Source organism: Oryzias latipes, chromosome 19 (genome assembly GCF_053564925.1).
Source record: "Oryzias latipes strain Hd-rR chromosome 19, Olatipes_Hd-rR_3.1".
NCBI lineage: Eukaryota > Metazoa > Chordata > Actinopteri > Beloniformes > Adrianichthyidae > Oryzias > Oryzias latipes.
Window position 1 is genome coordinate 21,976,800 of NC_136255.1, and position 27,169 is coordinate 22,003,968.

Sequence of the window (27,169 nt, forward strand, 5' to 3'; positions counted from 1 at the left end):
GTGAATGTTAGCTGGAGCAGTAGAATAGAATAAAGGAAAGGCTTGTTTGGTCGTATGGAGGAAAAGGAACTTCAAATGTAAAGTTTTGAATGTTTTTCAGTTCAGTGAACATTAGCCACGTTAGCTGTGTGCTATCAGGAAATGCTGGCTTAACAACAAACTTTTTAATGAGATGTAAACACCAACAAAAACTATAGGTCAACCAGTGTGGTGCTGCTTTAAAGAAGCTGTTAAATGAAGGCCCACTCCAGTGAAAATGGTGTTGGGTTTGACATTTTCATGGGGCATTTTTCTCCTCAGACGAAAAAAGGCTGTTTGAAAAAGATAATATTACGTAAAAAAAAAAAAAAAAAAAAAAAAAACAACGAAAAAGCTGGACGGGCCAAAGGCTCCCTGCTCCGCGCAAACAGAGAGCTCTCAGCAAGGCGAAGGGTAAGGAGGGGCTGGGTTGTTCCACACCCACAACTCAAAGGCAAATTTCAAAGAAACAACTGATCTGCAGAAACTATATTCTAGAAAATGACACGTTTTTTTTTAATTTATGCTAAAAACGTCATAATCGTAATTGGGAGACCCCTGGCCTTTAAAAGAGATATACATTTAAGGTGATCTTTGGGAAAAGAACAGATTTTCTCAAAATCCCCCATAATGCATGTCAGTTCAAGAGCTAGGAAAAAAAAAAAAACTATTTTTCCTTCATCATCTTGCTAAATTTACAAAAATCTTTGAACGGGATCATGATCAGATCTTTGGTTTTTATTTCATATAAAACTGGAATTCTCTTTCTACGAAGGTTTGAACTTTGAGTTTAAAGAATAAAAAAAAAAGAGTGAAAATATTTTTAAAAAGTGTAAAATAAAAGTGGGCGGTTGATCAAAAGAAAAAAGCTGAGTACTTTGCAGATTTCGCCTGTTGCTGGCGTTTTTATTACACAACAGATGAAGGACCACTGTGAACACAACTTTTTTGTACTGCCATAAATACATTTAGAATTTGGAAGAGAAGTGGGTCGACTCACTCAGGTTGTACTCCTGAACGTAGCTGATGTAGCTGTAGATGGGGGAGTGGCCAAAGATGACCAGCATGATTGTGTCGCCACTGTCCAGCGAGACACAGTGGGCCGTGTGTCCCTCCACGGCGTAGACCTGGACTTGTGCCAGCGAGCCGACAACGGGGTTCCTCCTCTGCCACGTACGGTTGGGTATGTTGAAGACCCACAGCTCATCGGTGACGTTGTTCAAGCCAGCCTCCAGTTTCCCCCCAAACATGTAGATGTCGTCCTGATCAGGAGAGGGTTTAGACAGAACGCAACGCTCACTCAGACAAACAGAAAGAAACTGACAATTACTTAGAAAAATAGTTACTTATCAGTACTTTTCAACAATGAGGCCAAAACAAACACATCAACTACAGAACGGCCGTTATTGTTATTCACCGCTGACATTTGCCTATACTGGAAATGAGCACTTTCCTCTAGATGGCAGGAGCTTCCTGTTTGGTGAGAAAACATTTTGAGAGCTTTTCCTTCCATTGATAAGCAGGCATGTGTGTGTGTACCTGATGTGCTGCAAGTGAGTGGCCGTATCTTGGCACAGGTCCACTCCCGATGGGAACTGTGGTCCAAACTCCACTCTCCAAGTTGTAGCTGCAGAGCGAAGCAGCAGGTCGTTACACATGAACTGAATCATCGGCTCACAGTGGGTTTGTGCCTTTATGATCAGCTGATCTCACCCAATAATTTACCCATCATGCCAAAAAAAAACAACAGGAAATCCTGGTAGATAGCTGTATCAGGCAGCTTCTGCAGAATGCTGAATGTAAAGTCATTTGCAATAAAAGCAAAGACCAGAACAAGACGACTTAAAAATTGGTATATTTAAAGGGAAAAAGAAGCTGCTCTATAACCAGAAAACTTACATTTTTGGTTCAAAATGGAATCAAAGGGGCTGAAAAAAATGAATAAACGGAGATCCTCCCTGTTTGAACGGTGGACTATAGCTGTACCTGTAAAATGACTCAGTGGACAGTTCCTGACATCTCCTCCATCTACGTGGGAGTTACTGTTGCCTGTTGTCTAGATTCTAAAAATGGTTCCTTATGGCAGATTTTCCATCTATTACTCCTCTAAGTTTTCTTTGGATTCATCTCAAGATCTTTTCTTTGGCCAGTTTAAAACAGTTCAGTCCCAGAAAATGTTGCATCAGTTTGTCTAGAGGACCAAACACACAAACCACTGTTTGTTACCACCATTTTTTCCCTGTTACTGTTTAGGGCTTCTTACAAGAGGCATAGTAATTCAGGACAGGAACCATCTGGACTTCCGCACACGGGACTTACTTGAGGATCATATGGAATGAGCTGTAGTTGAACGTGTAGCCGCCCACGACCCACATGACTTTGTCCTGCACCACGGCCTTATGGGAAGCTCGAGCGAACGAGGTGCCAAAAGGCTTGACGCTGGGAAGGACCCAATAGGACTCGGTGGAAGGTACCGTTAGTGAGCAATCTGGACCTGCAGGGACACACAGAACAGGAAGTGTAAACGATGAGTTTGGATCATTAATAAATACAATCTGAATTGGGGCTGATCACTAAACTCACTACATGTTTTTAAAGACATATTTTTTAATAATTATAATTTTATTATAGTAATCAACAGTGCCAGCACATCTGTCTCTCTAATAAAACATCTTATAAGACCTTTCACTTCATGTATAATACATTTTAGAGACCTTTTATGGAATTGTTGTAAATGTGTAAATCCTCAAATATCTTTTGTCCTAGAAGTACTTGTACTTTAAGTGTTTTGTTTTCTGTTTTTTTATCTATGCATTTCATCGATTCTGTAATATGTTTGACAAATCTGTGAATTCTTTATTGCTTTGACAACAATGCTTGAAATCAATCAATCAATCGTCATGCTACAACAACAATTTTGGAAGAGAGTCATGGTTTTTAATTTTTAGGAATTTTTAACAGCGATACGAATCACATATGATCAAAAATATAAAAGTTCTAAAGATGCTAAAATTACAGTCACCTAACTTTCTCACACAGCTAATTATCACCTATTTTAACTACTTTTTCTAATTGATCATGGCTCTACTGTTCAAGCTACTTCAGTGAAGAGCTCTGTCTAAGTATCAACTAATAAAATAAAGTAAATAATCTAAAAATAGGTGAAAGCCCATTTGTTGTTTATTTAAATGTGTTCATTTTTATGGGAGTCGGTCAGATACTCTAAATCAAATGACTCGGATTCTGATCAGGGCCCAAAAAAACAAAAATCTGATCCCTAAAGAAAGAAAGAAAAGGTCTACCTTGCCAGCTGTCGTTACAGACGCACAGCTTCTCCCCTGTAAGGTCACAGTAGCCGTGGTCGGGGCTTCCACAGTTGTTCCTGCAGTAGGGGATGTCACAGGCCTCGCCTTTCCAGTACTTGTCGCACTCGCAGTAGACTCTGCTGACGGCCGAGTTACCCGGCGTGCACTTGCCGTGTCCAGAGCAGTTATTTGGACAAGAATTCATGCTGGGAAGAAAAAAAAATGATGTAAAGACTAAAGTAAACAAACGAGAACAAATGAAAGACAACTAAACCAAGAATGACTTTGAAATTAATTTCAGGCTGTTGCAGAAATGAGTCGGCAAGATGACAACATTTAAACATGTCTTTGCTGCAAAAATGTGAAAACTTGGCGTAGCCTCGCGCTAAATCCATAAGACATCTTTGATTATGATGTTCAACCCAACTGTGAGGAACTGGCTACAACATTTCCTAATGTTTTAGCCGCGATACTCACGAGTAGTATATTTCAAATCCGGTTAGGTTGTAGGCAGCATCACTGAAAAAGTGCAGCAGCGCGTAGCCTGAGGTCGCCGCGACTTCAGGAACCGTCTCGTTCCCTCGTCTCTCTGGAACGATGAGGCCGCTGTGGAAATATTCAACCCCGTCACGGCTTCCACACTCACACGCAGACATAAGATACAATAACAACAGGCTGCAGAGACGCGTGCGAGAAACAATAAGCATTAAGCCGATGTTTTTACAACGCTACATGAGCTAATCCTGCCAGAAAAAAAACAACGTCTGCTTTGAAAGATGCATAAAAATTCTGCTTCCAGACATCAAAGCATGAACTTAAAATTTAGGATACACGTTCCTCTGGAAAGTACTAAAGTCCATGTTTTACTGTAGTTTTCTTACCTGAAAACAGCAACCAGAGGAGCATAAACGGAGTCTCCATCGTAGACGTACATGTGGTCCCAGCTGCACTCTGTAGCAAAGTGGTTGAAGCGTAACCGTAAAACTGCGTTGGGGCTGGAGGAGGGGGAGAAGAAAGGAATTTATATCCCAGATTGATTACAATCAATGAAACCAATAACTGCAAATTTCTTTTGAAACAAAACACTTTTTCTGCCTGTGGTCGGTTTTTACTTTTTCTCTCTCGTCTTTTTAAGTGGGAGAAATTGCACAAATGTTGGCTGACTAAATACTTTTTCCCCGCTGTATGTAGTGCACTATAAAGTAAGTACCGGTAGTTAGCTAAATATGAACTTCAAGGAAATTCTGCAACTTCATATTCTACTTCTTTAAGTACAACAATAAAAGGAAGTTACATAACAATTTTGACAAGAGATAACATTTGACCAAAAATAAGAAGTTCTGGTAATCTGTAATGGATTACAGTTTCAAAGTAACTATCACAAGACATGTCAGAAATAAAAAAAACATAACTAAAATGCCACTTATTTTATGCTGGAACTTTTTATTTTTTATGCTAAACTACCAGGAATAAATAGTATTTTTGAGTTAAAATTGTAAAATACCATAAAAAATGATTTGCTGTTAAACAGAACCATCCTTTACCGAGTACAATCCCCACAAAAATGGTAAAGTTAAAGTTGTTTAAACTCCAAAAGAAAAGAGATCTGCTTTAAAAAAAGAGAACTCCCAGCAGAACTGCATTAGTCCATTGGTGTCTCTATTAAACTGACTAAAGTGGAGGACCAGTGCCAAGAAGCCACAGGACATGAATGTGACTGAATGTTCTTTCCACAACAGCACCAGTCTGAGGATGCTGCAGTTGCCATGGCAATTAAAAGCAATCAAGCCGTGTAGAGACTCTTCCAGTTTCGGGTTAATGAGAATATTCCACTAAAAGTAGCAATAACACTGAAGTGTGCTGCTGAGCCTTTCACGATGACAACTGAAAGTGTGAAGGAAAACTACTTTAACCAAGTCACAAAACAGCTGGATGGAACTGCAGGAGTCTGTTTGCACTTCATCACCATGTTTGACTGCTGATGCTGAGGCTCAACCCAACAGAATTAAATCAAACTGTACTTACTAGCCTTCTATTAACCATGTGCACTTGGTTTTGTACTTGTAGTTGATGGGACCGTCTGTGAGGTATCCTGATGGTTCTGTCAGCCTGGAAAGCAAACAACAACAAAAAACCTTATAGACTCAAAACCTGACAGCTGATGCATAAAAGCTTGACAGAAAATGACAGCTACTGCCACGGTTAGAGTGACTTTGCCACAAGTGTCGCTGAAAGTTATATCCAGCAAACGATTGTTGAGTACTTCATGCAACTTTGCTTCCTTCAGTTACCACCAGTAGGTTTGGATAGCATGTACTTCCTGGTGTTTACTACATTTCTGTTTTATTCTACAAATGGCATCATTAACAGTATCGAACATTATTAAAGATCCACTCTTGTCATTTTGTAGCTTATTTTTAAAGCGGTCTGAGGAAAATCATGGTTTTAACAAGTTCTTGTATCTTTCCTCGTGATGGAGAACATATATTAAAAATATTAAGCCTAAAGGCCTGTTCACACCGGGACGAATTTCGCCGGCGATTTTCGCCGACGTTTAACGCCTCGTGACTAAACAAAGGGCACCAATGTGAGTGTGCACACCGACGCGAAAAAACGCCACGCGCCAAAGTGTCAAAAAAAAAAACACCTCGGGTTCGTTTTTTTTTTTCGACGCGTCGCGTCGAAATCTATTCGACCAATGAGAATGGCGCTTTTGCACACGTGTCTGGAGCTTCTGAAGTTACAGTAAAACACAACTTGGGGGCGCTCAAACACAAAACTGCCTTGCTGAGCACACATACCAGCGAAAAAGATAGACGCCAAGTAGCGTCTACACTGCCGCGAAGAAATAATGACGGACATTCTAAAATATCCCCAAACCAAGCACCAGTTGGAGCTACTGATGATTGAAATATTCATGTTTTCTTTGTATGATTCTGACAAGCGCGTAAATACTTGCTCTTTTCTTCTGAGTGAAAAGCGACTTTAAGAAGCGTAAAGTTGCGCAGCGCCACCTTGTGTACAGGAGCATTTCTGTTTACATTAAGCGCCATCTAATGTCAGGGAATGAAATTGCATGTTCGCTCGGCTCACCGTCAGCGAAAATCGCCTGGGTGTGAACACAAAAAACGTGACGAAAAACGCTGGCGAATAACGCCTGGCGAATATTCGTCCCGGTGTGTACGGGCCTTAAAAGTAAAACACAACTTGGGGGCGCTCGAACACAATACTGCCTTTCTGAGCACACATACCAGCGAAGAAGATAGACGCCAAGTAGCGTCTACACAGCCGCGAAGAAATAATGACGGACATTCTAAAATATCCCCTTACCAAGTACCAGTTGGAGCTACTGATGCTTGAAATATTCATGTTTTCTTTGTATGATTCTGACAAGCGCGTAAATACTTGCTCTTTTCTTCTGAGTGAAAAGCGACTTTAAGAAGCGTAAAGTTGCGCAGCGCCACCTTGTGTACAGGAGTATTTCTGTTTACATTAAGCGCCATCTAATGTCAGGGAATGAAATTGCATGTTCGCTCGGCTCATCGTCAGGCAAAATCGACTGGGTGTGAACACAAAAAACGTGGCGAAAAACGCTGGCGAATAACGCCTGGCGAATATTCGTCCCGGTGTGTACGGGCCTTTAGAATGCGTTTCTGAGTACCGGTGTTTCAAATCATTGTGAATCAGGAGCAGACGAAAAAATACAGTTGAAAAAAGCTTGTAGGTGTGACGATGGACCTACAACAGCAGAACATAAACTCCCTGCTCTGCCCCATGTAAATGAAGGGATGATGGGAAATGGGGTCAGGCTTAAGGCCCGTACACACCGGGACGAATATTCGCCAGGCGTTATTCGCCAGCGTTTTTCGCCACGTTTTTTGTGTTCACACCCAGGCGATTTTCGCTGACGGTGAGCCGAGCTAACATGCAATGTCATTCCCTGACATTAGATGGCGCTTAATGTAAACAGAAATACTCCTGTACACAAGGTGGCGCTGCGCAACTTTACGATTCTTAAAGTCGCTTTTCACTCAGAAGAAGAGAGCAAGTATTTACGCGCTTGTCAGAATAATACAAAGAAAACATGAATATTTCAAGCATCAGTAGCTCCAACTGGTACTTGGTAAGGGGATATTTTAGAATGTCCGTCATTATTTCTTTGCGGCAGTGTAGACGCTACTTGGCGTCTATCTTCTTCGCTGGTATGTGTGCTCAGCAAGGCAGTTTTGTGTTTGAGCGCCCCCAAGTTGTGTTTTACTGTAACTTCAGAAGCTCCAGACACGTGTGCAAAAGCGCCATTCTCATTGGTCGAATAGATTTCGACGCATCGAAAAAAAAAAACGAACCCGAGGCTTTTTTTTTTTTTTTGACGTTTTGTCGCGTGGCGTTTTTTCGCGTCGGTGTGCACACTCTCATTGGTGCCCTTTGTTTAGTCACGAGGCGTTAAACGTCGGCGAAAATCGCCGGCGAAATTCGTCCCGGTGTGAACAGGCCTTTACTCTGTGCTACAACACAGAGGCAAACTTCAAATGAACTACTGCTGCTCTGCAGAAACGATGTCCTAGAAATGGACCGCCAGGTATCAGTTGAGTTTGGGTAGGAACATGAAAATTGTAGTCTTATATTTGTCCTTGCAGGTTTCTGACTAAAAACGACATAATCATAATTAAAAGATTACGGGAACTTTTTGAATTTGGATTTTAAAAAAAGATGATCAAAGTGGGACTTCAAGAGTCTTCAACAAAAGGTGAGTAATGGAATCGTACAAATTTTCTGATTTATTTACAAATTGGCTAACATCAGTACAGATCCATACAGTTATATAGATTCCAACTGTTTCTCTAAGTACAAATCCTACTATGAGAGTAAATTCAAGTGTCTTGGATGTGAGCATTTAACTTCAAAGACTTTATTCTATTTTTTTTTAACTTATTAAATCCACACATAACAGATTGATAAACAGGTTTGTTTTCTTAGAAAATTGGCCTGCTCCGTTAAAATATATGTGTCATTACTGCAGGAGGTTTTAGCTAAAGGTTCCCACCAGGAAAGTAAAAAGGAAAAATGTAGGCCAGATACTGTTTGCTTCAGATGTGTCTCATAAAACAAATGTACGCTGATATCATAGTACATGTTGCATTGATCGAATCTAGATGATTGGTACATATAAAGCATCTCAGAGACTTAACAGATGCATGGCAGGCTCTCTGGAGTGTGATGAGAAACAGAGGAAGTGGGTTTGTTATAAATATGTTAACACTTACGAACACATAAGGGGCCGCGCTTGGGCGTCTCTGCACCACAGTGCTACCAAAAGACCATTACAAACTCCAATCACCCTGAAAATATTATCTGTTTAACTTGAAAATCTATTTATTTTGCCAAATTGACCTGCCTTTCCTATTAATGCTTTGCACACAAGCCCTAACTCATCTATTTTTATGTCCAAATATCCAAGTCAATTACAACATATTGTATCTGTTTCGAGGGGTAAGCGTTTTTGAGGGCAGACTCTTGAGATGCAACATTTTTCTTCAAATGGGGGGCTTAAAATATTGAATTACCATGTGGGCAGAGAAGAAAACTTATACAAAACATTGTGTTTGTGGATTTTATCCGCAGTCCTCGCAAATACCAGAAACTCCCTGTCAACATGGCAGTACGGATTCCTATTTATCTGCAGGCTGAACTTGTGTGCAGACACAAAGAGCCAACATTTGTGTGTTGATCTGTATTGATTGTAGTCACCTGTGAGACGAATAAGTGCAAAACCAAAAGAATAAAATATGACACAGTACAAGCAAAAAATCTAAAAGATAAAGAATGTTGCAGAGCATTCCAACTCTGCAATGAGATGTTAATATGTGACCCATTATGAGGAAAATTGTGTTTTAACATGTTCTTGTGGCATTTTTCTGATGATGGATGACATATATTAAGAAAATTAAGTTTAAAATAGCAATTCTGAGAGTTTCTTTATTCAAATTATTGTGAATCGGCATAATCACAATTTAAAGAACACTGGGAACACTTTTAATATAGATCACAAAATGATCGGAGTGGGACTTTATCGTCTTTTGATGAGCGGCAGACAGTAGATCGTTAGTAATCCGCCTCCACGTTATGGACGGGACTGTTGGCTCGGAGCAAGCCCGCCACCACTTCCCATCACCCACACATGAGCTCTCTGTTAAACTCGCTAGCTTATTACACCCACACCCTAAGATTATCGGTGCAACAAAAATGGTAAAAATGTTGTAGCTATCCAGTTTGGAGCCAGATGCAGACTCAGACAAAGAAAAAACAAAAGCTGTACAGAGATCTATTCGTCTGCAAGTGGATTCATTAGAATGGAGCGGAGCAGGGAGCTTGTGGCCTACCTGGTGTATTTTCTATATAACAAGCTCTTTTTTAAACAGTAGGGTTTTTTGTCTGCTCTTGATTCACAACAATTTAAATAAAGAAATGAAAGTGACTGTTGTTCACACGTAACTTTCTAAATATGTGCGGCCAGTTCTGAACTCTGGCTACACGGTCGCGGAGGAAGTGTTAGGGTTAGGTTAGTACGTGCGACCAACAGCAGCATTTAACTTAACACATCTGTGCGGGCAATGTGCTTCCTGGCCGCACGTCTTACACGTGGCCAAGATGAATTTCCAACAGTTTTTGTTCTTGGTCGCACATAAATACGTCCAAATGACAACGGCTCTCTGGGTTGTTGTTTCAAAGATCACTTTTGTATTTACAGTTGTGAATTGGTGAAAGACCTTCTCCGATCTAAGATGTGTTTTGGGTGTTTTTAACATGTTTCTTTGGTATTTTTCTGATGATGAAGAGCATGCGTAAAATAAATAAGGCATAAAATGACATTTCCAATTCACAACCGCAAATACATAAGTGACCTTAGAAATGACAACCTGAAGACTAAATGTTGGAGTTGGTTTGATGTCTTTGGGTTTTTTTTTTCAAATTGCACTTTCAACTTTGGGAAAATTCATGATATCGTTCATGTGTGAAATAAAGTGACTAAACTTGTGCTTTTTTGTTGTTTGCAACGGGAACTGTCAATCCAAATTCCTACACATAGTAGGCAAATTCAATACACAGTGGAATAAAAACAGTCTTAGTCTCATTAGAAAATTCAGATTATTTTCAACCATTTTTGGAGCCTTTTTAAAGACCCACTCCGATCATCTTTTGACCCAATTTAAAAGCCTTCCCAGTGGTCTTTTAATTAGGATTATGACTTTTTTTTGGCCAAAATCGTAAAAACCTGTGTTGTTTTCTGGCCTTTTTGCAGAGCAGCAGTAGTTTCTTAGAAATGTTCTGTCCAGACTACTGCACAAATGATGGGCAAAAGCAATAAACAGTTCATTTTTCAAATACCACATTTTAAAACTGAATATTTTTTGTACCATATTGGAGCTTGTTCATTTCTTGGTAAACACCCCCTCAAAAAAAACAGAAGTTGAATTCACACGGGTCATTCTCTGAATTCGATGCACATTGGGTCCTCTGGTGATTGAAAATTTTACCCCCAAAAAAAAACTGTTTCTTAACATTGCAGCAGTTTAAGGACTTTTTAAACGTCGGAGAAAATACTTTTTCCCAACTTAGACATGAAACTCCAAAAATGATCAGAAAAATGTGTCACCATAACAGTGTGTTCTGTTATGGGGTTGAATATTTTAGCTAAAAGTTGTCACATGTCTACATTAGCTAGGATATGGAGCTACCTATGGCATGAGGAAAATAAGAAATTAATATATTTTTCAAAACAATTGTTTGCTTTTTCCCGAACAATAGCAAATACCATTTATGAATGTAACAGAATTGAAAGGTAGAGCTTGACAATGTCAATCTGACAATAGAAATTATGAAATTTGGGTTAGCGGGAAAATATTCAGTGATGTCACTTCCTGGTTGCTGAAAAAAATTGGACTGAACTTTTTTTTTTTTTTTTAAAGGGGGGATTGATAGGCTTTTATGGGGTTGAACAAAACTGAGGGACATGATGAAATTGTGAAATTTATAAAGATTCATTTAATTTTCTCATATTTCTTTTATTTAGGTGAAACTAAATAGGCAAATGGTCATGTTAGCAGAAAAAAGATGTGGTCATTGGCGATTTTTTTAATCAGTTTTGCATTCAGTGAAAAAATAACTTTGGTTGGCGGGGACATCATCATTCGGTTGACCTATACACCTCAACAACCCCTGAAAATTTTCAGAACATAATGTTCAAACTCTTTCTGTGCGTTAGACACGCGGATCTTTCCATTTCTTGTTTGAAAATGCATTGTATGGCTTCGTTTATACGAAAATCTTTGAGGTGGGACACAAAGTGCACTGATTTTCAGAGAATCACCCACATATGTCAGTGTAGAAAGCCGTGTCTCTACCACCTCTGATGTAAAGGATTTGGGTCACCTACTTGAACCTGCCCTGGCAGTGCTGGCACAGCTCTCCCACCCATCCTCGCTCGCAGACGCAGGAGCCGTTCAGACATTTCCCCGAGAAGCAGCTCTTGTCGCACGGCTTGGCCGGGGAGGCGTGAGTGAGCAGGACGAAGCAAAACAAAACATAGACCGCCAGGTATCGGCTGAGTCCCCGTGGTTTGGGTCCAAACATGAAAAATGGAGCCTTATATTTCCCTCCAGGATGATCCATTGTCCTTATTTTTTCTCTCTCTTCTTCTTCTTCTGGCTGTTCCTTCAACTCCAGCTCGAACTAACCGAGAAGCAGACCGGGGCCTTGGGGTTTAACTCCAAACACTAACAGAGCGTCCGCTACTACTCTAGGGATGCTTTCGCCACAACAAACAAGTTGCATTTTCTTCAAGTTTGAAGCCTTGCCTCGCGACCAAAACGGCTAAAAATGATAAAGCTTCTCGACTAGCATGCATAGAACGTCTTGAGTGGGAAGGATTTTTACCTCAGTCCCTCTTTTTGGGGGGAACGTTTAGCATCACTGAAAAACCCTTAATGCTACAAACTAGCTAAATACCGACACAAGTGGGTGCCTAAAAATGTGTAGCCATCCTAGCCCTTGTACAGTTTAGCGTTTAAAAGTAACATCACTGCACGGATTCGTGGACAAATAGGGATTCAGCAGCCATCTTATCCGTTAACTGCCCTTCATACTGACGCTAGGGATGAAAACTGGGAAAACGCTGGTCCTCCTACATGCCACCGTCAGTTAACCGAGTCTCGTCCGCACACGAACGGAGAGTTGGCGGCATTTGGAGCCCCGGACTCGAACGGCAAAGTGCAGCAGCTAACATGGATGTGGTGGGATCTGGTGGGACGTGGGAACCGAAAGGACTCTTCTTGCCGACTCTCCGGAGCAGAATAGCAAAACACTTTAACAGTTGTTGGTCCAACTAAATTGTCTCTTCAGTTATTTAAACATCCTCAAACGTAGCGTTCTTTCATATCTACCTCATATGATGTCTTGTTTTTACTTGAGTATACGAAAAAAAAAGCAAATTTTCTCAGTAAACACGGCAGTTGGAGGCTGAGAATAACATGCTAGCGGAGCGAAGATCTGTGGGGTTGGGGAAAACTAAACACAGCCTGCGCATGCGTGCTAGCAACTTGTTTCTCTTAAAGGGACAGTGTCCGAATTTTGTGTTAACCTGATGCTGCTGGACAATCGGCCTGTGTCCAAATTCCCACCCTATCCCCAACTACTAAAAAACTATATAGTGCGGGACTATCTAGTGCCCTGCATTTTAAAACCAATTTGGGCACCATGCCCACCATTTTATTTATTTCTTTTTTAACAGCGAATGTGACGTCATCATTGCGCAAGTCTCCTTGCACAATTAAACTCAGCTGTATTTGCACATCTGTTTTGTACATTGGTTTAACCATTTACTGATGCATGGTTATATTTTATCTATGTTATATGTGAATTTCAGTTAACCTGATACTACTCCTATCTTTATTTTATTTAATCTTGGCATTCGGAGCAGATAGCAATGTAAGAATTTTATTGTACAGGGAAGCCCGTTTCTTTACTGTGCATTTGATAATAAACCCTTTGAATCTTGAATCAATTTCACAAAGTAAAAATCTAATGTATTGATCTTTTGCAATGACTATTTATAAATCTACTGTGTTCTGAAGAGGAAAATATTAAAGGTTTATTAAAAAAAACATTAAAATACTATTTGTTTTGCAAAATTGTTCAAAAGGAATGCATTGTGGTCTATATTCGCCAATCTAGTGAGCATCGATGCGCACTGGTTTTTTGCAAAGACTTCTGGGAAATTTCTAGGGCACTTGATTTTGGAATTGTAGATTCAAACACCACTACAAAATGGCAAACGCACTATATAGTGCACTATCTAGTAAGTAGTGAAGGAATTCGGACACAACCTTGGTCTAGGTCAGGGGTCACCAACGCAGTGTCCACAGGCGACCACGCACCTGCGAGGACCACTTAAAGCGCTGCAAAGCATGCTCTAAAAATGTCACAGATATTGGGCTTCAAAATATCACAGATGGAATGATAGCAGTTGGGAACACTGTTGTAAATTCTAAGGTCCCGTGATTTTCTTATTTTGTAAAAACTTTTTTTTTTCCTAAATGCAATGTTTCGTTGCATTGCAGACTTTTTTCACGAGGCCTGTGAAAAAATCCCAGAAAGCAACTGAAGCTTCATTTAGAGCTACACATTTTTGATAAAGAACAATAAAGGCCTCTATGTAGGCCTCCCACCCACATAGTAAATGATCAGACAAATCTCAGAGAATACTGATAAAACAAAAAGTATTAAATTGAAAATGTAGAGCAAAATGTTACAGTTTCGTGCATTAAATGTTAAACAAAACTCAAAAACTTGTTCTGACAAGAAGATTTTTGATTTCTTTGGCTTAAAACATGTGAGAAGTGATCTTTTGTACCACCAATACCGCTGTGTCCCTCCTGACTTTTAAATGTTTGAGCAGACAAACAGAAATAAATCAATGGCTCATGTTTACACATGTTTTTTCTTGTTATAGTTGTATCAATCATTGATTAGATTGTGGAAAATAATTTGTATTGATATGCGAGCAATCAATTCATAGTGTTAAAATAACTACTGCTAATTATTATTATCATTACTATTACTATAATAGTCTGTGTCTTTGTTTTTTTGGGGGAAATGTGAAGTAAACAGGTCCTGTGGAGCCCTTCGTACTAGTCAGACCACATAAAATAGCCCTTATCCTCGAGAAGGTTGGTGATCCCTGGTCTAGGTCTTCAAATTGGCTAAAAACATTCACAATTAGAGGGGTTACTGTCTGAAGAGGATCTGACTCTTTTAATCTGCATCTTTAAGACATAAAAAGACATAGTTGCTGCAAGCATTTGACTACTGTCCATGTTTCACATCTTTCCCCCACAAACATGCTTTAGCTCAAGAATGACATTTGTTTTATTGAAACTGGACAACACGGATCCATTTAATGTACATACACTACATGTTACCCCAATAATTCCTACTTGTTCTAAATAAATTGTAGTATATTCATGCACCATGATAAGAAAGTTTCTTATCTTTGTGTTTTACCCCCAAAAATGTGTTTTATTGTCATATATATTCAAGCATTTCTGATTTGCAAGTATTTTTAAGGTGAAAAAAAATCTAATTGTGAGAAAATGCGCAAAAATATTGGACAGGAGTGTTGTAAAGACCATGACCCACAGAAGCCTATATACCTGCGCGGATGAATGCACTCCCTGCCCTCATCTGAATGCACGTGAAGTGCAAATAAATCTGCACTCAACTGTGGGAAACTGCATTCAGGCTTTAGTGTGTTCTTTCCAACACCTCAAAGAGACACCAACTTATCTGAACTAGTCCTCTACCTTGGATTTCCTCTTTTTTTAATGAGATTTTGATAAAGCAATAAAACCAACCTGCTTCACTTTGTGTCTTCCTGTAGCATGAAGTACAAATGTCGATTAAAAAAAATGACATAATGGATAAGAAGAACTTGAAAGGCAGAACATTTCATAGCTTTAACAATTACACTAAGGGAAAACATACTGATTTTTGCAGGAGTAGCATTAGTTGTAGTCCATTATTTGTTTTAAGAAGACCTTCATCAGTAAATTAGATTTTTATGAATTTAGCATTTCCTAGATCAGGAAGCAACTTTTAACAGTAGAAAAGCCATTTGCTCCAGTTTCTTACTGCACCAAAACAAAACACCCGCAAAGTCCTATTTTACCGTTTAGAAAAATACACTGTATTTATGTTTTCATGTATTTATGTTATATTTAATTAACCTAAACTAAAGGGGCAGGAAAATATGTTTGTCTTCACTCTGCTCCCTTTTATTTCCCCTGCATAAGTTTGTGTTGTTTCAATGTACTGTATATGTTTATTTGTGAATCGAATTGAAATAAATAAATCAAACCAAAAAGTACTTAAATAAATAAATAAAATAATAACTTTAAACTTGCATTTGTCAAAAATGGTCAGAAAATATTCGGCCTTATAGCTGGTCCTCATACACACCTCAACTTCACCAAGATATAGTGTAGGTAAAAAGTTAAAAGAATAAAATGCTGCCACTGAATTAGCAAATAAGCTAATATAAGCTATATAAGTATACGCCATTATAACTTGTCAGAGTGAAAAGAGGAGATGTAGAAATTTTAGCTTTGGATTCACATGCAAGCTGGAATGTGGCATAAATTGGTTAAGGGTTGTTTTCTGATTATGCAAAATAATTTATTTTATGATAATGATCCAAAACTACGTTACAACACAGGCACTTTGTAAAAAGAAAATGCACATTTTAACACCTAGCAGGATTAAGTCATTGAAATAATTAATTCATAAAAGCAGCCAGATCTTTAATTTTCATTCATCTGCTTGCACTACTAAAGTACTACCTATAGGTGGCAGTGCTGCGCAGTGGCAAACCCTTCTCCTTTGGATGGAAAAGAAAAAACTAAACATTATCTGTTTTCATGAAGTTTTTTTTATACAATATTCATTTAAAATCAATGATAGAGGATAACTGAATACAATATAACCCATTTTTATTTGAAAATGAACCAAATTGGTATAAATTCGCTTTTTTTTAGCTGCAGGTCCTGCTTTTCACTTCAAAGATCATGTACTCAAACATTTTTTCTTCATCTTATGAGCAATAGTCATGTAATTGTGTTTCTATTACCTCAGCATTTTGGTCTTTTCCCACACTCAACTTCAAAAATCCAAAAACTAAATGTTTATTTTTTAAAAATGGATCCCTGTTAACTAAAAACAGTATCGTTGCACGATGACTCAATGCAGTTAAGCAGCTGGAGAGCCTTCTGGCGTTTAGTCAGGTGCGCACATCTGAGCGGTGGAAGCAGAGAGACACCATCTTCACAAGGTGTAGAGTATCCAAATCCGGTGCCCTCTGCATTCCTGCAATGTTGTTAGAAAAATAGGGCGGCGGTGCTCTGTTAGCAGGCTCAGCTTTCTCTGGAAATTCCCAGACGTAACAATGTGAGACGGCAAAGCGTTCACACTAGATTAAATACAAATACCAACATAGATGGGAGGTCTCCTTTCAAGGGATTGAGAAGGGGAACTGTGTGAGTCTACATTTGTGTGCAAACATGGAAAAGTGACTGAATCAAAGGGGGGTTTGATGTTAATTAGAAGTTGAGCCGGTTACCTTTGACCTCTGTCTCACAGATGAGGAATGCTATTCGCAAGTTACTCAGCACAGTCCGAAACCCTTCAGATGTCCACACTGACATGTCAGCAGCTCAGAAACTCCTAAATAATGTGACAAAATGATCTAAAGTTGAGGGTTTTGAACCTTTCTTAAGCCAGAGGTCTCTAAATATCCACTGGGTTCATCAGCTGTGGAAAACTCAGGGGAGATGTGAGACCAGACCACCGTTTTTTCAGTTCATGCAGAGTCATCATGTCTGACTCACATTCACACTTCTTTCTGTGCAAAAAAACCCTGGATAATTCAAATTTTTATTATTTACACTCAAGTTTAACCTGTTTAGCCTTTCCAGGACTTACATTGTCAAATGGGAAGTAAAAACATAAGACATGTTCAATGAGATTCATTTAGTTTCTTGGTGTTTTCTCTCCAGATGTTGGGACATTTTTTCCTAAAAGCAAACCCATGCCTTTTAGCAAGAGAGCGACATGAAATATTACGGCTAAATGAAAGGATTCAAGCATGATGGTGCACTTTCTTATGTACCGTCCATTTCCTTTACTCGCTGTATCTGTTTTGGGGTCACAGGGGTTTCTGGAGCCTGTCCCGTCTACAGTTGGGCGAAGGCGGAGTTCACCTTGGACAGGTCGCCAGTCTGTCGCAAAGCACACAATCACACGTAGGGGCACTTTAGAATAACCAATTAACCAATGAAGCATGTCTTTGGAACACAGGACGAAGTGCCTGGAGAAAACCCACCCATGCACAGGGAGAACACGCAAACTCCTTACGGAAAGGCGTGAGGCGAGAGCGCCCAGTTATGTACCAGTTCTCTATTTCATTTTTGAATATTCTTGCACGCATGACTCAAAAACCCATGATTTTCTTTGACTTTAACACTTGTGTTTAACAGTAAATTACTGTCACAGGAACATTCTCCTGAATGCATCTGTTAAAGATCTCACAAGTGTTTTTTCAGATGAACAACTCTGACTTTAGCTACAGCTTTTTTTACAGTGCACAACTGAAATATGAGGGAGGGGTTAAAATCAGCAAGTAACACTTTGTCCTTGGTGCACATAAAGACCAGAGTCCTAATTATAGATATTACTTTTATAAGAACATGTCGCACTGTTTTGTGTGTGTGTGTGGGTGGGTGTTAGTGTGCAAAAAGGATAGAAGTGAGTTGAAATTGTTAGTTAACAAGGCATGAAAAAGTTCGAAAGGACAACAAAAGGAATTCCAAGACTATCAGCTTATCTGCTGTAAATTATAAGATAAAAATTACAATTTATACCCAGAATTAAATACGTTTAAATAAGCGCAATACCTAATAAGCAGATCAGCATGTAAATAATGAGGTTTAAACTAAAAAAAGGGAAAGAATATAGGAAAATAAGTAACTATTGAGATCTTTACCTGGAAATATCATTTCAATAATTGCCATTTTTGTTCCTATGATTCAAATGAAACTACATTTACTCCCCCTTGTCATCAATTTTCAACTTGATGCAACTTTTCAAGTCTTTCCTTTCAGTCTGAATGATTCTGTGCAGTTTCGATGATCCGTATGCTTGTTTACCGCCTTCCAGCGCCCATGTTTAGTCTTCAGCTGAAGTCCTGTTGCTTGAAAGTCGTCTTATCTCCGGCATATCAGGGTGAAGAAATAGTTTTACCTTGAGGTACACGGCTGACTTTGTGTCCCATCCACATTCGGGCGGAGGAAGAGTCGGACAGGACATCAGCTTCTCTTCTCACAACACTCATCGGCATTTAAGGAAGGCCTTCTTTAGTTTTCTAAAACACAACTGATTGGTTTGGTAGAAATGGAAAGAAATACATTAACTTGTCCTTGTTTTAAACTTATCACAAAAAGTACAGATTTGATTGAATTTAAGTGAATAAACTTGTTGAACAACCAAATATGTTTTCTTTCTTTGAGCATAAATCCTTTAATTTACCAAAAACGAACAAGAGGGAGAATAAATTGGGTATTTGCAAAGAAAATTTGGGCACATTTTTCATGAATCTGACCCTCATAGCTCTGCTGCTCATCTAACAAACACCTTTTTCCTCGTGCCACCTTTAAAAAAGGAGTATAACTACCGTAAGTTTGCAGATGGTTAAATCATTGTTTTTTAACCTGCTGTACACGAATCTGTATATAGTCTAGTGTTCCGAATTAAGGAAGTTATTCAATTTGAGCTAACTGGTCCAAAAAACATTTACCAATAATTTCAGCTCTGTGTTCATCCAAACAGACCCATGTTTCACACTGAGCAAAAATAAAGATCGTAAAAGACTTTTTCTGTCTATTTATTTGATTAATTCAATACACTTTGATAGGAATGACTGTATTTTTTATAGTTTGTTTTTTTGTTGTTACTTTTATGCATTTTTTTGAACGAAAAAGTGTGCATTTCTTCAAAAAAAGGTTGAAAAACAGTTAAATGGATGAATTTGACCTCTACAGTCATTTTCTTCTTTAAAAAACAGTTTCTAGTTAGATTTTGATGTAAGATTTCCTCGTCTTAATCATGAAAGTCATTTCATTTCATATTTTGTTTAGTATGAATCACTGATTATGTGAAAAATGTTTTTTTTTTTTAATTTGTGTGACTTTTTCTGTATTAAAAGTGTGTTAAGTCCTTAAATATTAACCAAACTGGATTGACTTAATTGTCCTTTAGTTCTCTAAAACCCAGGAGGAGGTGCTCAATATATTATATGTTTACCCCCCCCCCCCTCCCTCCTTGAATGCGTGCTCACCTGTGTGACGTCATCACTTATTAATTGACACCAATTAATTAATTAGGGCTACAGGTGAAGCCTCACTTTCAACATCACTGTGAATTTTATTTATTTTTTTATTTTTATTTTTTTTGGTGTGTTGTACTGCTCCTCTTGACATTCCTCTCATACCTCCACCCGGTCACGGTCCTCCCGCAGGGGGGTGTGCTTGAATCCAAAAGGCAACAGAGAGCTTTAAAAATTGCTAAACACGACGTAATGCAAATAAATAATGCTCTTGGAGCAACCGTGCAGCCAAAGTGTGGGGAGGACAGCTTGTTTAGATGCTGCCGAGTGTGAGGAAGAGGAGGAGGAGGCGCGGTCTGAATAGACAGAAGTGGGCGCGCTGTTGGGCCGTCCTAGTCTGTCTTGAGAACGTAGCTGAACGCAGCAGCCCCCGTCTGCGAACCGGACCGGACGAGCCGCTTTCCCATCTTCCCTGTCCGGATTGTTCCATTGTATGAGAGGAGGAACGGCGGCGAGCGCGCAGGGGAATGGAGAAGCACAAAGGTAAGGATGTTCGTGGACTTTTACGCACGCCTTTGACCTGTCACTGTTTAAAGACTTTGAGAGAAAAAAACAAGAGTCGGGGAGGTTTTGACTATATCTTCAACAAGTAAGGTCATTTATCACTCTGGTTTGTCACCTGCCTTCCTAACAACAGACCAAAAACTTTACGCATCCTCATTTTGCGTCCTCAGACTGAACGACCAGCTGCTTCATCACGAATCTGTTAAATATCACTACTTAATTTAAGTCTACAAGAATTCCCCACAATCCTGAGATTTTTTTGCTCATAAGGAATGACCAATTTAATTCCTCTCAACTGTCACGAATAAAGAATTTAAGACACTATGTTTCAGCAACTGCTGAGTGATTGGCTAATTACATCAAATCCTATTCATCTGAACCTTAGTACTACTGGGAAGCTGAGCAGAGATATATGAACCTCCCTGCCTTTCCTGGGCTGACTTGGACTTGAAACAATGGCAAGCAGTCAAGCTAGAACTGAATCACTTCAATCTGAAAGAAAACAGTCTTTGCTGCCACATTCCTGGTCACCAGCTGACTAGACAGCTCACTCCCACTCTCTGCATCTCTGAGAAAATGTTACAAAAAGCCAGGAGAAGCTTCTGGTCTTTCACCCACGGATCCCAGACGTCAACTTTAAGAACAGAGATGATCCAAAAAACCTGATCCAATGTATTGTTTTGGATCTGATCCTAATTCGTTTGCTTATTTTTTAAACCATCATCCGCGTAAAGATAAATTGAATTTTCTGGTATTTAAAGGAATCTTTCACGTTAAGTCCACAAAAATGAATTGAAACAGAAAAAAAGCAACTATTTAGGACTTTTTCAGTAGTCGGTTAAAAAAAATTAATCCAGAAGTGGAATTTGTGGAATTTTTAAGCTTAAAAAAACAAACCCTGTGGGAATACAGGGATCAATGGGTGTGTAACTGATTAGCTGCCATGAGTGACGCAGAGAAAGAAGCATGCACCTGGTGACTGCAGAGAAAGAGCTTATGTGTTCTGACGTCAGGGGCTGGACTGTAGTCTTTCCAGCTGTTTGCAACATCACATTAGCTACCACTGAAAGAGGGGAGAATATGAGGTTAGGGATGGGAAAAGGCATTCTAGGTTCTTGAAAGTTTCTGGTTTTCTTCCTGTCAGCACTTCTCACACCTTCCCTGAAAAGAGGAACACAAATGTGTGGGATGAGACCTGGACGTTTTTCCTGATTTGTGGTGATCGAAATCAGTGATGGAGAGGTTTAACTTTAAGGGTCAATCTAACTCATTTTTCCTACAAAAAAATGCTTTTTTTTATTGTTCTTTGACCACTGACAAATCGTTCATCTTTTTTTATACTACACATCTTTTGAAATTGTAAAACAAAAAATGCAGAGGTTGAAACACATAAGATGTCAAGCTTTAAAAATGAATTCCCAGACTTTATATTTCTTTGTAATCAATGCCTTTTAGTTCAACTTTTGCTTTTCTTGCTATTGTTATGTCTTTGAGTGAAAACAGTTTGCTCTATTCTCATTCATAATAGGGCTGGGCCATATATCTGTGCCAGTATCAGTATTGGCCGATATTTGCATAATTTGAGTTTATCGGTATCGGTTCGACATTAAAAAATCTACTGATGTTGTTCTGACTTTTTTTCAGATACATTTTTTTTAAGTATACTTGTTCATAATAGATCCCTGGCACTGGGAAGCGTATGTGTACAGTTATGTCCAATAGTCCATAAATGGTCTGACTGTTTTCAGATGTATTATCAAAGTTTTAAGCAATACTTGTTCCTATGAGATCCCTTGCTGTATGTTAAAAATGTCAAGCACAATGTGATTGTACAGCAAAGGAAAAGTTATGCATTTCTAATAAAGAAACAAAGGGAATCGAAGCTTTATGGTACTCTAGACGCTTAAATATCGATATCGGCTATCAACCACAGTTGGAGGGGAAAATATTGGTATCGGCCTATATCAAATGATACCGGCCTATCCCTAATTCACAACTTGTTTTTCTATGTTGTTTAATCGTTGCATTTCCTTTTCTTTGCAACATTCCAGCAGTGGTCTGACTCTAAAGCTACGGACACGTCAGGCATGTAACGCAGGTTCAAAACGTTTAGCCCGTGGTGTTCACACCGGACAAGCAGGGAGGGGCTTCTTCTTCTTTTTCTTTTGCTACTATTTACTAGCACATGTTTGTTGGAAGAGGCTGAAATGTCAAAGCAGTGCAAATCTCCATTTTACTTTCTGTCACAGCTCTAGACTGATAAATGCAAGTCATAGGTGTAGCAAAACACAAACTGCAATTATTAATTTCTCCTCCATGATACATTTTCAAATGGTTGGCACTGGTGTGAATGAAAAGGGACAGCATCTATACTTCACTACCAAATGAAGCCCCTGATTAGTCAAAGTTTGAACAGCTTTAACCTTCAACATGTGTTCAATGTTTTGTACGTAGAGCCTGAAAACGGTCAAAGAAACATGCATGGCTACACGTGAATACGAGAGTTTTGAATGTGGAAGCCTGAAACGCGCATATACATAAACTAGAAAGTCAAATTAAGTGTCAGTTAAAAGAGCAAGTTTTTGTTTTCTCATTTTGGCTGCTCGAATGTTGATATCAAACTTTGTCTTTTTATCATAAGTTGTCATAGGAAGTTATCTTCTGATGGTCTGAAGGAAAAGTCACAGGACATCATGCTCTCCTCTGAGAATAGTCCACCCTTATTGACATTTATCAGGAATGTGAATAAACACTTATCAGGCCTCAAAAGTTCACAATAATTTCCAATATTCTGCCTTTGTTAAAAACATCTTTATTAAAACAAGACGTAAAAACATCTTTAATAACTGTGAGGATTTTGTTTGTTTTCCCTTTTGAATCTGGTGGTTACAAGACTTAGTCGTTTTTGAAAATAATTTAAGATATTGTTTTAGTCTTTATTAAATAAAAGTAAAACCAAAATTCTCATAAGTGCACCTAAAGGAGCTAAAAGTATCATATTGTCAAAAAAAATCACAACTTTGTCAGCCAGATAGGATACCATCCTTTATCTTGTTTCAAATGATGCACTAAATATGTTTTTTTTTATTGGTCCAGAGTTGGGTTTGGTTTAGAAAATAAAATCCAAGTATCAATCAATACTTGGAATAAAATCCCTCATTTTCTTTTGAAGCCGTTTTCTGTACTTTTTTTAGGCAATTAAAGGCTTTCCCTTCAGGGTTTTATTGTACTTTTTATTTTTATTAATAAAAGCTTAACTTTTAATCAGTTTTATAGCTGGGTTTTGAAGTTTGGAAATAGAAATTTAGACACTTCTTATATGAAGCAAAGGTCCCAAAAAAAGACAAAACAGTCAAATTGGAAACAACACTTTTCTTGAAGTGGTTTAGTACTACGTTCACATCTTTTCACTTAAAGCAACTTTTTGTCCACATCAGATCATCCGTTGGTGTGCAAAGTGGTTACCAGAGCAGTGAGTTTATCAGGTGGTGTGGGATGAAGTGTCTTTCCCAGAGACATCCCGGCTGTAGGCCGTCAAGGCTGGGAATCAAACTCCCCTGTCCCAAGCTTCCATTCTGCTCTGGTGAGGGTTGTGCATTTTCTGTTCTGATGTTCATTGGAGAGCATTTAGGAATTCATCAGAAAATGAATCTAGAGAGATGGGTTTAGATTTAATTGGACAGGCCAGTCACTTCAGAATTAACTTGGGAAAAGTTCAAACGTTGATTTTTGCTGTGAAGCTGTATTCACACCGGCTGCAGCAATGCTTGATCACGCAGCATATTTCAACGAAAAGTTCTCTTTCGGCGCATCCCTTCAGGGGTCACCACAGCAAACCAGCTTTCACTAATTGGCACACGTGGTTTTGGCAGAGTCTTACGCTGGATGCTCTTCTTGACCCCCCCCCTCTGTATTTCATCTGGGCTGGGAAGCCACAGGGAGACCCAGTCTTGGGCCCCCTTTTGGCTACCGTAGGGTAAAAGGTCTCGCCTAAGGACCTCATTGCGCCTCCTGGGAATCTTGCACACCAGTCCTACACCTAGCCAACTGAGCCATCCAAACCGCTTATCAGCGATAAGTCTACGTAAACGTGCGTATATGTTTGTAGCTACATTTACACCGGCCGTGGCAACTCAAGCAGCCAATTTCATTGAAAGGTCTATTTAAACGCCCAAAAACTCATGTCGGGCTTCCACGTTCAAAACTCTACGCACATTTTTAAGTCTGTTTATGGGCTACACGCACAAAAAGCGCGTCTATTGAACACTGAAAGTTGAAAGTTTTCCATGGAAAGTTAAACCAGGTCAAAGTTTGACCAATCAGGGACTTGGATTTGGTAGCGATGTATGGGCAGCATACTGCTGTAGCAGCCGTTTAAAAAGGGGTTGAAAGGTGCAAAACGCAGAAGAAGGTGGAAATAAAATTTGCTTTTTTCTATGTTATCATTTCAACCAAACCCTAAAAAACTCAAGATCTCCAATCCTGGTACTTGAGGTCTAGTGTCTTGGTCATGCTCATTGAGAAAAGGGGGGGTGTTTGAAGGTCCATGCGTTGATCTGACACATTTGTCTCATCTTAAATGGCAGGAACTTGATGAAGCTTTTCCTATCCTCAGAACCAGAGCTAATCTGTTTGAAGACATTACATTTGTGGGTAGCAGGACAATGTGGCAGAGTCGGTGAGTTCAGCAGCTTTGACCTGCCATAAGCTCAGCAGTGGTCGGCTCAGATGGAAGCCAGTGGGTTCAGTCGGGTGTCTGTCAGCGCATGAATTTACCCACGGGGAGTGAGTGGAGTAATGCAGGAAGCTGCACAGGGCTATAAAAATGATGAAAAGAAAGACGGTCTTCCTGCTCCGCGGCATTGGCGTTGCTCTGTGTGAGTTTGGCTCCCTTTCTGCCCACAGGCTCTCACTCTCGCTGGGTTTTAGCACTCATCAAACATGTCTTTGATTACTGGATGCAGGAGCTCTGCATCGGGTTGTATTGTGTTCTCTTCTCCCCAGGTACACATTTAGTTAAAATGCTCTTCAGTGCAGGAGTTTACACACTTGTAATCATGTACACGTGTGTACCCGCTAAATCAAACTGTCCTCACAGGCCTGCTGGCTACTCTCCTGTGGGATGATTTCCGAGCACGGAGGCTTTCATGTTGCTGACTCCGTGGTGTCTTAATGGGTTTTGGTTGTCAGCATCTCCACTGGGATTTGAGGGGCTTGCAAAGATCCACTTTTTTTTTAATCATTAAGTAAATTATATTTACTACAAAGTAAAAGCTGGTTCATGCCCACACAGAGTAATAAGCAGACCAGTATGATGCCTCTGACTGTGCGGTCTTGTAGAAGGACTTTAGGGGGAGCAGAGGAAGATTTAAGGTTTATAGAGCCACTCAGAGGCTGACAAACTATGTTCCTCTCTGTGTTTGTAAAAGGGGAAGGAAGAAGTTTGAGAGTTGTAAGTTGAAATAAAAAAATGCAATTGCATTTCTTTTGTAGGCAAAATCTGAGGTGCTAATTTACCAGATTTTGTGAAGAATTATTGAGTTGATCTAAAGGAGGAACTATTATTTCTCCTCCTCATCCCTTCCCCGTTGCTGAGAGCTCTCGGTTTACATCATCTCCCGCTAGCTTACAGCCCCTCACACCCCCAACTTAACATTAGCAGTGCAATAAAAATGGCGAGCAAAATCAGAGATCTAGAATCCATGGATCTAAAATACAGAATATTTTCTACGTCATTAAAAAGGCTCTTTTTCAAACTGCATTATTTTCGTCTGCTCCTGATTTATAATGATTTGAATAATTGTCAAAAATGTGATTTTTGAGCCTAGTTTTCTTTATACATGTTCTCCGTTAAAAAAAAATGCCACAAGAACGTGTTAAAAACACAAAAAATCTGATTTTCATCAGACATTTCTTCTAGCTTTTGATGTAGTTGCTGTGGGAAGGAATCTGGGAAATTCCTGACTTCAAAACCACAAGGAGCTGCACTAAAACATGTTTGTGTGCATTTAAGTTGGAAAGTTAGTCTATATATATACACACGCATAGTGTGTATATATATAGACTAACTTAGTCTATAGTCTATAGTCAGGTGTTCAAAATGCAATAAACAAAAAAATGCTTTCAAAGATGTAGTTTTTGTCCCATTTACAAATGGAAAAGTAAGGAAAAGAAATCTAAATTTAAATTGCACAGTAAATGGGAGAAATATTTCAATAATTCTGAAAAAAAATAAACAAATTTCTTTAAAAAGAAGTTGGAAAAACAATCTACCAATAAGGTGAGAAAAAGGGGTTTCACCAAGAATTTATATTTTTAGAAAAAAATTTGGGTCACTGATGTTTTCTCACACTAAGATTATTTTGGTATTGATAAACTTTCTTTAAAAAAATATTTCCTGCAAGACAAAAAAAAGACAACTTTTTCAAATTAAAACAAGGGTCTTTTAACTTTAAGATTAAGTTTTTACAGTGCGATGTGGAATCGAGGCCAATTGACTTAAGTTTGCGCAAAAACCTAGTGGGTCCAAAAAATGGTAGCAAGTGCCTTTTTTAAAATATTTGATACAATATATTGTGGTAGAGGGGAATATGTCCGTCGACATAATGGAAAGTCTGTTGGTATACATGCATTTATATGACCTTTAATTCCGCCAGGTAAGTCGGTTGGGAACATATTCTCAATTATAATGTTGATCCGGTCAAGAGGCAGCAGAATGGGCAGCCTAGAACCTGCATTTCTGTAAGTGAAGGTTTGGTCAGGGTAAACCCAGACAGATGCTTTATCATCATGGAGTACCATCTGGACAACATCTGCAACAGGACAACAACCTCTGAACATTCAACCAAAGTAA

The 27,169-nt window shown here is 39.1% G+C and overlaps 2 protein-coding genes across 2 annotated transcripts in view; one reads left to right on the forward strand and one right to left on the reverse strand.

The window, feature by feature from the left end:
• Nucleotides 1-12,910, reverse strand: part of atrnl1b (attractin-like 1b) — a 78,277-nt gene extending 65,367 nt beyond the window's left edge. The window contains exons 1-8 of the mRNA XM_023949279.2: nt 11,758-12,910; nt 5,349-5,432; nt 4,205-4,318; nt 3,801-3,929; nt 3,321-3,529; nt 2,338-2,512; nt 1,558-1,645; nt 1,019-1,280 (exon numbers count right to left, since the gene is read on the reverse strand). Of these exons, the coding sequence (XP_023805047.1) occupies nt 1,019-1,280; nt 1,558-1,645; nt 2,338-2,512; nt 3,321-3,529; nt 3,801-3,929; nt 4,205-4,318; nt 5,349-5,432; nt 11,758-11,993 (1,297 nt within the window). The 5' untranslated portion in view covers nt 11,994-12,910. The remainder of the gene's footprint in view (nt 1-1,018; nt 1,281-1,557; nt 1,646-2,337; nt 2,513-3,320; nt 3,530-3,800; nt 3,930-4,204; nt 4,319-5,348; nt 5,433-11,757) is intronic.
• A 6,866-nt stretch (nt 12,911-19,776) lies between these two features.
• Nucleotides 19,777-27,169, forward strand: part of afap1l2 (actin filament associated protein 1-like 2) — a 40,693-nt gene continuing 33,300 nt past the window's right edge. The window contains exon 1 of the mRNA XM_023949368.2: nt 19,777-20,295. Coding sequence (XP_023805136.1) covers nt 20,280-20,295 — 16 coding nt within the window. The 5' untranslated portion in view covers nt 19,777-20,279. The remainder of the gene's footprint in view (nt 20,296-27,169) is intronic.